Below are 13646 nucleotides of genomic sequence, written 5' to 3'. Positions count from 1 at the left end.
AATTACACAGGATATGGTAAATGTATCACATCATTTTCCATAAATTCTAGTCTTAAATTTGCCTAAATGGCTAAAAGAATGATAACCAAAAATTCATTTATTCCCAATTTGAATATTATGGTCTTTATGCATTATTAAGTGAACAGTATATACAAATGTAGTGTCTTATACAATATTGATGATGTGTAGAAATTGACCAAATACGCAAGATTTGACCTTGAAATGACAAACTTCTCGGTTTTTGATATTTCCGAAATTTTTACTATGGTCACTTACTAGGTGTAGTTTGCAAATACAGAAATGTGTAGGTGTACAGTAACCGGAAGTGGGGGAGCATTTGGAATAAAAATTCGAAAAAGAAAAAAATCCGCTATTGAATTCCCTTAATTAAATTTCTGACTGAAGCACACAAATGCTAATATTTCACTAATAATTAGATGGAACTTAAGTATTGTAAACATGAATATGTTTGAAAATAAGTGGCATTGTTTTCCTAATTAATTATCAATTCCATGCAAAGTTACAATATTTGCTTGAATGTTAAAAGAATAGACCTTCCAACAGTTTTATCTTTAGATGACCATTTTACCGGTTTCAGATTATTTAAAAAGCTTTCATCATCATTTGTTGACATTATAATCAAAATACTAAGTATTTTGGATGTACAAGAACCAGACGTGAGTGTACCACTTCGTTGAAAATTTGATAAAACTCTCCAAATTTGGCCATTATTTGGTTTAAAAAAAACCATCAACCATGGAGCAGGCCCCTTGGGCCTTTTGAATGTTTTAAGGTATCATATAGGTTCTCTGTCATTGTACTACAAAAGGCATCTGGGTTTTGTAAAAGTGTTTTGTGAGCAAAATAAAGGTGCTTATAGTGTTTTTGGATGTGGAATTTAAAAGTCAACTTCGTATTAGGTTCAATTTGGATAATGCTTAATCCATGGTGTTCGAGGTAATGTTAGGGCATATTATGCTAAATTTGTTTTCAGTATAGCGTTCAGTCAGAGGGCTGCGGTCAGTTAATGCACTGCAGGTATGGCGTTAAAATGTACTGCTGCCTCTATTGCATGATCATAAAAGGCGACAAAATTTAGGATGTTAGTTTTTCTCTTCTTTCTTAAACTTTGTTTTTCCTAACGTTTCCCTTGAGACCGCTCCACTTTTGGCCGTTCTCCATTGATACGAATACTCAGGTTTGATGCGTTTCACTTGGGCTGACATTACCGCGATTTTCACGTTATCACGAAGTTCCTATCATAATAAGTCTACATCATTTATGTTCTTCCTTTAAAATCGTCCCAAATATCCGAAAGACTTCAAGTGCAGGAAGAACACCACTCGGTAAAACTCGTTATTCTCCCCTATATGAGATTCAAACGAATTAAATTATATTATACCCGGCTACAGGTAAGCACACCTGCAACATTGCACACACGGGAGGGAGACCGTCCATAAATGACACTGACTGATAATATGACGTTAAACAGAACAAACCTAATTAATGTCTCGATACACTAGCGATATTGTTATAATTTTGTATCAGGGACAGGATTTTGGTAAGTGGAAAAACCATTGTGTGTAAGGAAACACATTTAAGTATAGAGAAAGATAATAGAGATATTTATCTATACGGACATTTAAGTATGGCCACACATCAATAGACATGATCTACATAGGAGCAAGCAAACCATTTTCACATAACTTGATCAGTTAATAAAATTCCTAACATCGACAAAGAACAGGTACACGTATGATATACTAGGACTACAAGGAAGTTAAATGATAAGAGATCATAACACAAAACCATCATGGTATCTTTTGTCTTACATGCAATACCGGTGAATAACTGGGGTTAAAACATGGCTGTGATGTCATCTATTGTTATAGCTTGAGGTATAGTTGGTGCAAAGTCTAATATTATCACCTACTACTGTGGAATAGTTACCTTTTGCTGTGGAATAGTTAGTAACTATTCCACAGGAAAGGTAACTATTCCAAAGTTGAAGGTAATTGTGGAGACTGGTGAAAAAGGCCTAGCATGTAGTCAGAAATATACCCACAGTGCCTCGAACAATTCATTATCTTGACTCTTCCACAGTTTTCGGTGTTTCTCCTATACTTCCACATATGTGCAGCGTATTCCTTAAAGCATGTTACACGCCTCACAATTCATTATCTAATTTGAAACGTAATAATAAAATACCAGAATCTCGACCGCAAAAAACCTACTTTTCAAAATTGTATACTAGCAGTACAACCAACCTTCTCTATCCCTGACAATGATTTTCATAAAAGACCAACTTTGCATAATGTGATAATACAAAACGACGCCATGCTTGATGTTTCATAAAATTTACATCACAACTATCAAAGACTGATAAAAGTTTTCTGGCGTTGGAGATTGCATTCTGCCACTCTGGTATTACTTAAACAGAACAAAATACTATGAAACTAAACATTAAGGGACCATAATACCTATGTCTTGAAAAGAATATAAATCACAGTGTCGAAATGATGTTCCCCTGGCGTGAAGAAAGATACATTTACGTGCCAACGTCATTAGGGAACGGAACCTGAATGTATTTCTTTTTATTCCGCACGCTTAAAATTGTTCATATATTTATTTTCAGTTATAAAATTTTGAAGTATAACATATATTATGGAACAACTTGTACCTAATCTAGTCCAGTATGAATATACACAACCATGTAGAGATTTTATGTATTTTATTTGCAGTCAATTGAAGGATAATCAGCATGAAATATTTAGATGGAAACTATATAATACAATACCAACTAAAAAACACTTTAGATAATTAAAAATTGAGGAAAATCATCTTTGTAATGTATGTCACGTAGACGAAAACAATCTTCACTATTTTATTGAATGCAAATTCTTTGATAATTTTTGGAAGAACATAGAAGAAAAATATATTTCATTTCGATACACAGAAAATTTGAAGAAATTAAAATACATCATAACTGGATATTATATTAACCAATCAGCCCACTTCGAAACCAATTTATTGTTATCATTAATAGGATATTCAATTTATAAGGCTTTTCATACCAGTGATCAAAAACGTAAAAAAAAAATTAGAACAAATAACAGTTAGGCCTGAACCTTCAGCATAAGGTCGTCTCAACCATCTGAGCTATGCCTCTCCACAATCCCCTTGACTTTCAATGAGGCCGAAAACCTGCGAATTACACAAACTTGATACTTCGCCTTGTTTTTACATTAATTCAACCTCAGTCAGGGTGATATCGAATTAAAATATTTTATCAGTGATTTTTTTCTCATTTTATGGCATGAGCGCATAAGAGGACCAGTTTTTGGGAACATGAATAAGGTTGTATTTTACATCGCTGAATAAAATGAACCATAATAAAAGGTGGTCTTCTGATGCGCAGTTTGTAAAAATTGGATTTTAAAGTGAATAGTCGGGCAAAGAAAACCAGTCTAAATGCGTTCATTGGCCTTCCAAAAGTTCTCACATATTAATACGATGGTAAAGTTCTGCTTAGTTTCCCAGTTCTGACCATTAAAGTAAAGAAAAGTTGAAATCATTGAAAATGAGGCTGCGTGGAAATGTAACCACGGACATAGTGAGCCGGGAGGACGTTTTATAATTTCCATAATTAATTTCTTCGATCTTCGACAGATTTTGACGAGAGATTTTATTTTTTTCATTTCATAAGAAAGTATAATGGTTACATTCACACCATTTTTACCGACTTTAGCCATCCTTGCCCGACTGTTCACTTTAATATGAGGAAAACCCTCACAAAAAATCACAAATCGCACGATGATGCACATTTGTGGTCATTTAATGAATTATCTACTAGAATTAACAAACTACTTTTTCCCAAATAAGATCATTTATCTATCAGATGTGAAGTAGGTGTATTCAGAACAGTGATATTATATATATTTTTGGATTTTGAAAAACGATCACCTTTAGATCGAAACGAGCCGATATGCGTCATACCTCTTTGTGAATATGGTGATTCATCATTACTTGTTAAAATAAAGTTTGCGTCATTTCGTTAAAAAACGTTTAAAGTATCAAATGAGCTTGTGGGAATAGGAACACTCGATCAATTAAGAAGTAAAAAAAAAGTCACCACATGAAAGAATTAGAAATAATAAGAATCTACATTTATGAATCCGAGACCAATATTTCGATGGTATCTATTAAATGACCGTTAATTTCATTACATTATATTACAGAATTTATTAGTGAATACAAAGTACGTATATCACTATTACATACAAACATGCCTTGTCGGCATACATCATTTACACTTTATGTATAGAACATAAAAGGACCTTTGCTTCAGTTGTTCAATTACACGTGTTTATCTAGTCAGGTTTCCGCTCCTTCATGTCGCTCTGCATTTTATCCCAGTGATAAAGCCGATTCACCTGTAATGTCTTCAGCTTTAACACGTCCTGTTTATTGTCACTGCTATCTTATACACAGCTGAAACAACTCCCTGTGTCTGAGCCTTCCAAGTTCATGACATCTGTTTATGACAGGTCGGGTTTTATCTATATAACCACTGTCTAGACACCTGCCATCATAGAATGACACGTTTAAGCTAAATGTTTTATAGCTGGTTAATTTTCTCATTACGAGAAAAGTACATGAAACGCTCTTATATTGACCTAGTTCCATAATTGACATAATAATCGCTACCAACTCGATAAAATAGGATCATAAATGAGGTTTTATGAATTGAGCCTTTTGTGTTTTTTTGTTTTTGGTTTAAGCCTTGTTGAGAAAATATTACTACTATTACTACTATAACAACCTACATTCCGAAGAACTTCAGCCTCAAATATTCAGCAGAGAATCATGATGTGACGTGAATGACAAGCGATGAGGGTTGACATATACCTTACGATGCTGTCCGAAGTGATTATTAGATTTCCATGGCGAAGGATTCTTATCCAAGTAGCAGTTAATTTAATCATCAACAAAGAAATCTGTAAGTTGTCATAATCGTATATTGATTCAAAAGGAAGAGGATGACTTTTAAATTATCTTACTTAATGTATAGTGTAAATCTAATGAAAGCGATGGAAGGAAAACATGCGCGGAATTATTGTTATATCTAAATTTGGTGATTGAATGAAAGAACGTGATAGAGACAAAGTATGTGTTATTGTTATATTATACAAATTCTTCTATACTTTATATTAAACATCTAGGTTAGGAAAACAATCCATGTTCACGATAGAATGTGAAGTGAATAAAAATGTCTGTAAGTGATGAGTGTTGAATGAAAACCGTCCTACGAGAGGACAACTAATGTCAAAATTGTATATAAATGATTTATTGAATAAACGTGTCTGGATATGATCTTTTTAATGTTCATTGCAACTGTATTGTCTGGAAACAATTAAGGTGAAATTATTTGATGATACATTGTATGTTAACTTCGTACTCACAGGCGTGTAACTTGCTCGACATTGCGTAATGAGTGGATTAAGAAGAGCTGTAGAAACATATATTTTGTTTAAGATTTGTCATGTTGTAGATCAAAATTAAGGAGCTACGCAATTGATTTGTAATTAATGTCCTTTCGAAAAATTAGCACGTGTATATGTGATAATGTAGATAAACTTCAATTGTGATCACAGCGGACATATTAGTTTTTAACCTGACCACAATATCCATCTGATTCAGGCCCATGTTATCGCAGACGGAACAGATCTAGACTATCCATCTTCCCGTTGGAGATAATAGTATTTCATTCGTTTTATACAACGAATTGTATTGAATATCAAACCTACCATTGAAATACAGTTCCAGTATTTTAAATGGTATTATTTCTACTTTGTCAGTGATTTTTTCAATTGGCCGTCCTTAATATGATCAATAATATGACAGTTTCATTATGTATTTTTGTGGAATACTATCTTCAGAATGTCTGATACATATATAACAAATGCTCAATTCATCAGCTTATAATTAGGTTTGATGCTAATCGTTTTTCAAATTTTATTTTGGTTTTGAAAAAATACAAGTTTACACACATGGCAAATATGAACATTTCATTAATTCAACACTACGTTTATAAACACAATTGATATTAATTTAAACTGCATGAAGCAGATGTTATAATGGACTAATGGACGTATTAAAGCTGACTAGACTGTTGGGTCCAGGGCCAGGAATATTGGATTTCACAAAGGAAAGTAACGGGTATGCCGGCGCCATTCGGATCAACATTGAGTCCTTCACCTTTTTTCCAGATTCCTTTTATGGCATCCTCAAATGTTAGGCCGTACATTTTAGGAAATGATGACGTGACACGGAAAGCACCCGAACATGGTTGATAGAGCCCGTTAATCAGACACTGGGGTTTACACACACGTCCGCAGGAGTCGTACGCCGTCATATAGAACTGTGCGGCCCCATCGGTAGGATTTTTGACCCCGACATACGTCATAGAAGATGAGATAGGAAGTCTCTCATCTACTACAGCATAGTCCTTGTACCTGCCGGAATAATCAATACCGTCAGTCTGGACGTAAACCTTGGACGCACCGGAACCGGAAACATGACATTTCTTGTAGGTCGCTGGCATCTTTTTCCTGATCTCGAGAGTGAATCCAGTGTAATTCTTATTAGAAAACATATCAGAGCTCTTGACTAGTTTGCCGTCTTGAATTAAATATGACTCGAATTGAGCTTCGGGCGGTCTCTCGAATATAACCCTAACGGGAACAAAGGCCCAAAGGCTAGCATTTGCCACCCCGTTTAATACAAAAGTGTTTTGATAGGGTCTGTTTATCTGGGAAGTATCCATATTAGCATTAGAGCTGCTTCTGGTGTCATTAGTGTCCCTAGTACTTCTTCTAGCGCGATTTTCTGGGGCATTTGGTAAGGTATCCATTCTTGTTCTTGGGTCTCTGAATGCAGAACGGAATCGTCCACCAATAGCGAGCGGTCCTGTTTGCTGCACTGTAGCCCGTGCTCTTTGCGGACCACCGACGCTTGCACGGGCCATACCACTCATAGCACCCATTCCTGCGAAACTAGCGGCCATTGCCATGCCACCACCTCCTCCTGGTGTCATACCTACACGTGATCGGCACATGCCTCCCACGCATTCGAGATATTGACTGCCTCCACAAGCTGGACATGTCGGGGAAGGTGCGTAACGACTAAGACTAGCAAAGTAATTACTGTATCCATGGAAATTACGCAAATTGAACGGAATCATTTGTGCGAAAGGTTGTTGCAACGGATTGTTAGTTGGAGGATAATCAGTGGCTGAATTGATATTAAGCGATGCCTGTCTTTGCCTAAAAAGACTCCAAAAGTAGTCAATGAATGAATGATGCATGAAGAAAACGGGATCCTGGGCAGCCGTGGCAGGAGCAGAGAGCTGACCATCTACCCATACATGGGGTCCGTTGTGGTGACCCTCTAAGCTAAACATGGGGTTGTTACTTGGTTCCACAATTTCCTGGTGACGGGTTCTCGTCAACACTGCGTTGAAACCATCATCATTTACCAGAGTTCCGTCGTTTCCAATATTTCTAATCAGAGGAGAATTTCCGGGAGTTACCCAATTCGCAAAAGGACCTTCTGTAACAGATCCGAAACCGTTTCCGAAGAATTCAGATGTCCAAAGGACGGAGTCAGTCGGTTCAGCCATACGGAAATCGAATCGACTGTCCCAATACGGTACAGGAACACCACCCAAAGCAATCTGAAGTCTGAAAGAGTGATAAAAGAATATATTAAAGCGAACTAAAACAGTGAAACACTCAATTACGATTTGTAGTATGTGTTGTCATAAACGGTTATATACTCACAATAAGAGATAGATTCTGTGCCATCCTAAAAAGTTTGGACCGTTGTGTGCTGACGCGACTACGAGCCTATGGATATCAGCAATTGAATCATAACGATTCATTCCATTTCCTACCTGAATAAAGAATGTAAAATTAGTGATAAGACCAAATGGCATTCCACAACTCCATATAGTATCAATAAATTCTATTAAAACAATACAAAACTTTGGTGTCAACACATAAACATATAAATATTCGTGGACTGGCGACTTTGTTGAAATTGAAAAAAATATAATAGCTTAACGTCATGACATATAAATAAAGGAACGCAGTTATACAGGGTGTTACAAGAAAGAATTGACACAATATGATATGTCTAACACAATATGATATTATTAATACAAAAAGTAAATTAATTACGCAATTATGTCATACTTGTACATGGAAACTAACCTTTTATTCTGGAAAAAATAAGATATCCCCAAATACATTCGAAATACTATTAATTATAAATTCTTTACCTGGAAGTTTTTAAGCATGTTAATCCTGTTGGTGAAAAGTTCCCATTGAGGTCTCGTTAGGGTGCGTACTTCTTGTCTGACATTATTCAATTGCCGTTTCACTCGATGGCCTTTCTCGGGATTATACTGAGAAAGGAGCTGACGGAATAACTCCTGTGCGTAGGAAATGGTCTCGTTAGATATCGGACGCTGAGGACGGAGATGGGCTGTCGAGTAGAGAAACCTCGTTATACAAAACATGTTGATGTCTTGGGATGGTATAGCTGTGATGCTGAGGTTCCGAGTACGGAATTGGTAGCATTCGTCAAGGTTTACGGGCATTGGGATAGGCTCAACAAACCCATGAACGGTTGCTATAACGCCAACGAGAATGCCTATAGCAAGAAGCCATACACCGGGGCGATTGCTCATCTGGAAAAAAAGAAATAATAAATGAAACAACGTGCAAGAAAAAACAAACTAACAATTGTATTTTTACTGCTTCTATTTTGTTAATAAAAATCGAGTATTTATGTACAGATTATTCATGTTGGAAGATTATTTCACATATTCTGCTTGCATATCAACTATTTACTTAAAAAATATCTCTATTGTATTTGTCTTTGCCTTTGGTTGATGGAGAATAGCTGAAATACAATATGATGGTTTCAATGTTACTGGTGATAAGACAATTAACACGTAGGGATAATTGTCGATTTATGTAAAACATTCCCTCCGTCCATACTACTTATGAATACATAATTGAAATGGCTCAGTAATGTAAAATTGTTCTTCAGAATGGGTTTCTCTATTAAAACAAATATTGTTTGTTTGTTTGATTAATTAACGTCCTATTAACAGCTATGGTCATGTAAGGACGGCGTCCCATGTATGCGGTGTGTTGCGTGTATGTTGTGAGAGGTGCGTGTTTTGGGAGAAAGTGTAAAGTGGAACTATTGCCCTTTTTTATAGTGCTATATCACTGAAGCATGCCGCCGAAGACACCAAGCAACACACCCCACCCGGTCACATTATACTGACAACGGGCGAACCAGTCGTCCCACTCCCCGTTTGCTGAGCGCTAAGCAGGTGCAGAAACTACCACTTTTATAGACTTTGGTGTGTCTCGGCCAGGGGACAGAACCCAGAGCCTTCCTCACAGGGGCGAACGCTCAACGAAAGGCCAAACGTGAGGCGTTGCCAAGGAAGGCATTAGGACAGATAAAGTTCGTTAGGAAGAAAAGATAAGATCCTAAATTTAGTCGCCTTTTACGATCATGCAATAGGAGCAGCAGGTACAATTCTAACGCCCTACCTGCAGGGCAGAAAACAAATATAAAACGTTGGCGCAACGTTACACTACACATAAGTCAGGCTTCTGTTTATCACGCTCATTTTGATCTTAACATCAAGAGAACAAAATCACAATAGATTCGAAGACATTAGTTAAAAATAAAAACTAGATGTTTGGCGACGAGTTCATATTTGCCTTTCAACTCGACGGACACTATTTGATCGCATCGGAGATACATATTATATGCGGGTAACTTGCGCGAGCACGTATTTTTACTCACTTAAGAGTTCATCAGCACTTCCATGATAAGTTTTTTTTTCAATTTCATGTTTACCAATTGTAAACGATTTTCTGGATTCTTTCTACCTACTTGCCGAGATATGACATCGGTAGTTTCTTTTCCTGTTAAACGATATATATACTATGGATTTATGTTATTTCTGTGGCTTTCGTTCTCTTTACCACAAATAACGAATTAGGCCTCCACGAAAATTGTTATTGATCTTTTTTTTAATAAAAATATACGTGTATGCGTTGCAAAAATATCGGTACATTCAAAGAAAACAATATCAATTACTTCTGATGAAATGTTATACATTGTAAGAATTCTCCGCGAATATTTATGCCAATGATATTGTAAAATTTCATAATTCTCGAAAATTACGCACGACGAAATTAAACGATTCCAAACTACTGGGGATGCTTTTTATTATGTAACCCGAGATACTTCTGACCTAGCCCGTTTGGCTATTTTCTTTCCTTGAGGGGTTACATTTCGGTGTCAATCTCAAGTTATAACCAAAAGAACATTATTAACGATGCCGCAAAAATATATCAGATATTTACTCCGCAAGCACGACGGCGATCAAAGATCCATTATGTTAAAATCGTATACTATCATAATTGTAAATTCGCCTAAATCAAAATAAGTGTTAATTTAATCAAGGTACACAATGCATCAGTCTTATTGCTTTGTTAGGAATCCTCCTGTAGTGGAGAGGGACATAAAAATGTTCATTTTCGATGTCGTATATCAATTTATATAAAAAAAACCACTAATGTGAGAAAAGTAAAATTATGAAAAGTATAACAGGCTGTGAGTTGAATGAATCAGTTTGATGCTGCTTAATGTTATGTAATATAATATGTTGAATAAATGAATCTGTTTAATGCTACTTAATGTTATGTAATATGTTGAATAATTGAATCTGAACTTGAAAAAAGTACACAATAAATTGTAAGATGAACAATAAAACCATCATTTTGAGCTTAAGGTAAATTTGCTTTGTTGAAATTTCATTGTTTTCAGGTTGTTAAATTCCATCTGTTTTATATACCATTGTTCTGCACTAATTTGTACGTTTTATTCAGTCCTTTCTGGATACAGATGGCACGATATGATTTATCATATAAAATAAGTTTAATTTGATGGTGGATACCAAAAGCATGTTGATTATGTAAACATGAAAGCTTACTTGAGGGGGTATTTTACGTTCCTCAATTACACATTTTGCCGTGAAAATTTTCATATTGCGCAATATTTTGTGTTTAATTATGTATAAACTGTGTTTTAAACTGTGTGTAGAGTATCATCCTAATAATAACAATATCGCCAAATGATTATTTAACCATAAAATCGCGAGAATAAATTCGATAATATGTTAATATATCCATGTAGAAAGTGGTGTCTATAAATGATGTTGTTACACTTATATGACGAAGTTTTGCGATTGTGCAATTAGTGGTTATCTTGACTTCAACAAGTATAATACAACCTTATTTCTGTTCAATATAATCTGTATAAAAAAACACAATAAAAACCCACAAAACATGCCTCCCTATGTGTCGCTAATGACACAGCATTATAACCAAATTCCGGTATAAATACTTCATCTGTGCCACACTAATTGATTTGCATCACATAATGTCATTGTGTAAATAACACGCAATAGAGAAACAAAAGATTATGTTATGAAATGATATAATACATTTATAATCATATCAACTATCGAAACTGTTGAAATAATAACTTAAGATAAGAAATCACAGCAGCCAAAATAGTATTTAAAACAATTCCAATAACAAAGTGCTGATTGCATTTAGTTTTTCTCTTCTCTAAATAAATTATCATCGAACATAAAAATTCTCTTCACAAAGTTTTCGATAAGATTTAAATCAAACCAAGACATTAGTTTTGCAGTGGAAAATAATTGCCGATCCTATATTATTAATACATTTTCTTTGTATATCAAAAGCGTAAATTAGTCTTTATAAATATTCATTCCTATGATAGTATTATATGTGAAATTCTATTGAGTCATCAATGTGTTTTTGTGGTCAATAAAAACAGATATTTAAACTTACCATGTCCATATATTAGTGTGTGTCCCCCTTGATGCCCGGCTAACGTGTTGACTGTTGATGCAATTGTCATTTGATTTATACCAGACAAACATTTCCCATCAGCCCGGAGTCAAATTCTGCGTATCGTCGCCATGACACTTTGCTATCTGCACGTTGATTGGTTTAAAGATTGTTTCCTGTTATCTTTTTTCTTACCTTTGTTCTCTGAAAAATAATGAAAAGTTTCAAAAATGAATTGTATATGGAAATGAAGATGAGTATACGTATTTTTCATGCATTTTTAAATATTTAAATGTCATGTCAAATAAATGTCATTAGATGCCTTATCAAATATATCAATAGTATTACGGTTGATTAATTAAGATTTTCTGTCCTTGTTCTTTTTCCCTCATTTTCTTTTCAATCTCTTTTTACTTTTAGAAAGTAATTGTAATATGTCAATAATTAATCAAAATATGGTTATCAATTCAAGTGAGAAAGATATTTGTTAACATACTAATTAACCAAGAAAGAAAAAAAAAAACGAAATTCATCCGAATTATAGTTTATTCAAGTTTTCTACAATGAAATACCACAATTGTATTGTTTCTTAATAATCTCGGTATGTTAGCATATAATGTCTTCAAGGTAAGTTTGTTGTTGGTAAAGATGCTTATTTATTAAATCATATTTTAATTGTTTTGATATCTTTAAACACCGTTTAAGTTGTTATCGTATTCTTATTTGTCAATAAATGTGATATATCACATGTATGCCAACAGTTTGCACCTGAGAACATTTAGACGCCCATTGACATTACGATGGTGCGCATTTCGTTTGATGTATTTCCTAAACACCTCCGACCGCTAATTCATTTTATAGCGATGGCTGTTGTCACCACAACAAAGCTGTCTGTAAAATGCTGTATGCTAAGACAACACCTATTTATTAAAATTAAAGCTAATTATACTGTATGTGATACTATTTGGTTAAATCATAAGCGTTTTCCATAATAAACAAGCACAATGTTCATAAGGAAGACAGGCAGATAAGTAAGACGCAAATATACTACTAAATAATATGTAAAAAAATATCAACCGAGAATAAACCTTTACCATAGCATAATTAATATCCAAGCTAAAATCGATTTCATATTTTTCGAAAACATAAACCAATTCTGAGGAAGTTGTCTCACATTATGAAACTGTTTCTGCCTTATTGACGGCACTTCAAATCTAGGTCAAGAGAAGTTAAATCTGAAAACGCATGTATTAATGTATAACATAACGTTTTCGCTGAGTAGAAATCTTCATTGTTTCCAACCACGCAACAAGAAACCTGCAACCCACGACAGGATGCATAAAAGTTATGCAGTGATCAGTGGAGACAAGGAAACCGCAAAGCATATTTGCATTAAAAACTATTGAAAACATCTAACCGCATCTCTCAATGGTATCGGCAAAGTTGTCGATAGTAAAACTATCACGCAGTGCTCGCTAAATCATATTGTTTTAACCACTGAATAGTTGCGTGATCCCAGTTGCTTGATCAACACCTTTTTACATTTCGAACAGCAACAGCATACTAACGATCAAATATAGAAATACAGACAAATGTATTGTACATTTACTAATGTTATAAGGCATCTTATTTATTTGTCAGTGCCTTTGAATAACTTTAACAGGTTTT

General features: G+C 34.7%; 1 protein-coding gene across 1 annotated transcript; it reads right to left on the bottom strand.

Annotated features, from left to right (window-relative positions):
• Positions 1 to 5974: 5974 nt before the first annotated feature.
• On the bottom strand, positions 5975 to 12076 carry LOC138315639 (tyrosinase-like protein 1). Its single transcript, XM_069256812.1, has 4 exons — positions 11979 to 12076; positions 8342 to 8752; positions 7842 to 7954; positions 5975 to 7742 (listed from the first exon to the last, which is right to left on the bottom strand). Exons 1-4 carry the CDS (start codon positions 11985 to 11987, stop codon positions 6155 to 6157), a joined length of 2121 nt encoding a protein of 706 aa, XP_069112913.1. The 5' UTR covers positions 11988 to 12076; the 3' UTR covers positions 5975 to 6154.
• Positions 12077 to 13646: the final 1570 nt, after the last annotated feature.

Source organism: Argopecten irradians, chromosome 2 (assembly GCF_041381155.1).
Source record: "Argopecten irradians isolate NY chromosome 2, Ai_NY, whole genome shotgun sequence".
NCBI classification, from domain to species: Eukaryota; Metazoa; Mollusca; class Bivalvia; order Pectinida; family Pectinidae; genus Argopecten; species Argopecten irradians.
This window is presented reverse-complemented; position numbering and strand designations above follow the sequence as displayed.